Source organism: Tupaia chinensis, unplaced genomic scaffold (assembly GCF_000334495.1).
Source record: "Tupaia chinensis unplaced genomic scaffold, TupChi_1.0 Scaffold000159_1, whole genome shotgun sequence".
NCBI classification, from domain to species: domain Eukaryota; kingdom Metazoa; phylum Chordata; class Mammalia; order Scandentia; family Tupaiidae; genus Tupaia; species Tupaia belangeri.
Window position 1 is genome coordinate 3,716,528 of NW_006159630.1, and position 2,686 is coordinate 3,719,213.

The 2,686-nt window shown below is 52.8% G+C and overlaps 1 protein-coding gene across 1 annotated transcript in view; it reads left to right on the top strand.

Annotated features, from left to right (window-relative positions):
* Window positions 1-2,686, top strand: part of DNAH17 (dynein axonemal heavy chain 17) — a 125,888-nt gene that overhangs the window by 27,138 nt on the left and 96,064 nt on the right. The window contains 1 exon segment of the mRNA XM_014586747.2: window positions 612-715. Within this exon segment, the coding sequence (XP_014442233.1) occupies window positions 612-715 (104 nt within the window).

Consider the following 2,686-nt stretch of genomic DNA (forward strand, 5'->3'; position numbering starts at 1 on the left):
GACCGCGATTCGCATCCCGGACCCGGTGGCTTAAAACTCACGCCGGGTGCATGTGCGTGCGTGCCCAAGATCCTGAGAGGAGAAGGGATTGTGACGTGACCATCCCCCCGGAGGGTGATTTCTCGCTTTCTGTCTCTATGTCTCTCTCTGTCTGTCTGGCGAGCGCACGCGCCCTGTAGTGAAGACCTCTCCAAAAAAAAGAAGAAAAAAAAAAAGGCGAGAAATTGCCCCCCTGGGAGGATGGCCACACCGCAGTCCCTTCTCCATTCTCCTCTCGGGATCTTGGGCACTTGGGTCCACGTGCGCACGCGCCCGGCGTGAGTTTAAGCCACCAGGTCCGGGACTCGAACCGCTGTCAACTACATGGGAGTCCAGCGACATAGCCATTACGCTAACTGCTGGTCCCAAGAAGTCCTATTTCTAAAGAGGGACAACATAGATTCTTCTGGGTGTTCTGTTTCAGGGACTTTTCGATCTCTTCCGCTCCACGTTAAAAACAAAAAGAGCATTCTCCCAGGGCTGCCTCGTAGTCATGGGTGTTGGGCCAACCAGGATGGATTTCACTGGGCTGAGTCGCGCTCTTGAGAGGCCCCATTACGGTTCTATTTCAGATGTGTTTCAGTACATCCAGGAGATGCGAGAAATTCTATACAACTTGCAGAGCAGGATGCAGAAAGCAAAGCAGAATATAGAAGGAATCTCCCAGGCCATGAAGGTAAGCCGAGATTCCAGAGCAGGGCTTGATGAGACCCAGCGGGGAGGCCTGGGGCAGGTCAGACCACCCAGAGGCTGTGAGAGTCCACGGTGGGCTCCCTGCTAATGCTCTGGACCAGATGGCCCTGTCAGCCAGAGCGGTCCCGAGGCAGAAAGGGCTGGTCTCGCTGGAATCCAGTCCTGTTGCACTCTGCTAAGCTCAGGGTCCCGTTGGTGCCAGGCTATCACTCAGCACGAGGGGTGGAGTGAGAGGGTCTGAATTCAGCCGCTCTGGGAACAAGCCCCTTGCTCAGCCAGCAGAGGAGCCGTCCTTTGAGCTCAAACCCATTCCACACACCAGGAGACCCCTTACTCTCTTCTCTGTGATGCCCTAATTTTAAAAACATTTTTCAAAATCTCCCCATCCATCAATTTGCAATGCCTACTATATAACACCGTTTGTTCGTTTGATTGTTTTTTAGACATATTTTTGCCCTAGGGCACATGTATTCACTGGAGACAGAGAGACAGAGACAGAAAGTGAGAAATCACCCCCAAAGGGGGTGGCCATGCCGCATTCCCTTCTCCTCCATTTTCCTCTCTGAATTTTGGACATGCATGCCCACACACACACCATGAGTTTCAAGCTGCTGCATCCAGGACTTGAACCGTGGTTGGCCATGTGGGAGTCCACTGCCTTAACTACCATGCCATCTGCATTTTATTTTTTAAATTATCATGATCGAGCTAGATTTTTCTATCAAGATACTAAAATTAAATGATTAGTTTGGCCCATCATCCCCATACTACTTTACTGCCCCCAACAGCCCCAACTAAGGTAGAGTCCAAATTACAGAGCGTCCCACTGCCCCACGCATGCCCCAGGGCTGCGGTCACTTGGAATGTCTCATCCAGGCCATTATCAGTATTCTCGCTGGAACACATCTCCGATTCCACAAATCAAAGTGTGACATTTCTTTCTACATTGTAGTTCACCTTCATTTGATCACCTTCCGCATGGGTTTACTCACTGAGCTGGAAACAAAAATCTTTGATGACCGCTCATTTTTCTTCTGGCTCAGTTTTCATTTGAATGGACTAGTTCCTCAAGTAATTTTCTCAGAAAGGGTATACTGATGACCTACTTTCGAAGTCATCGTTTGTGTGAGACTATTTTGGTCTGACCTTCCTTAGGAGAACTGAGTCCAGGACCAGGGGGTTTGGTCTTTGTCTAGAAATGGTTCCATCTGTAGGGCTGCCTGTCACCAGCCGACATTTGTCAGCAACACAGACGGAGGGGCCGACTCCCACGGTTCTGGAGGCTGACAATCCATGATGGCCTTGTCAGCCTTGGCTCCTTTGGAGGCCTCTGCCCTGAGGGTCTCGTCCTCATGTGGCCATGCCCTGTGCACGTCCGTGTCTGAATCTCCCCTCAAGGGCAGCAACCATGTTAGACTAGGGCCCACCTCCATGCCCTTGTTCAGCTCGGGCACCTCTTTAAAGGCCCTGTCTCCAAACACTGGCTCACCTCGAGGTGCAGAGAGTTGGAGTTTGGCTATGTGAACGTACCGGGGCACGATGCAGCCCATCAGGGTCCGGTCCTGTGGTCTCTGGGCTGCATCGGCTGGTGACAGTCTCTCTTCCTTTGGTTGCTCCCGTTCTCCCCGTCTGGGGGCTGGTGGAGCTCTTCGTTTCCTTGGAGAGATGGGAGAAATCCTGCACGACGTACAGAACAGGGTGCAAAAACCAAAGCAAATGTGGCAGGATTCCCAGCCTCCTGTCACGGGGAGAGAGAGGACGCTCTCGTGTCTCTTATAGGTTACTAATCCCATCCAGGGGCTCTGACCTCGCAATCTCACCTAATCCTGTGACCCCCCAAACGCCCCTCCTCCTAACGCCCTCACTCTGGGGCTAGGAGTTGACACAGGGACTCGGCAGACACCGACTCCCCTCGGTAATTCTGCCAGGCAGTGGCGGGGGGGGGGGGGCCCCC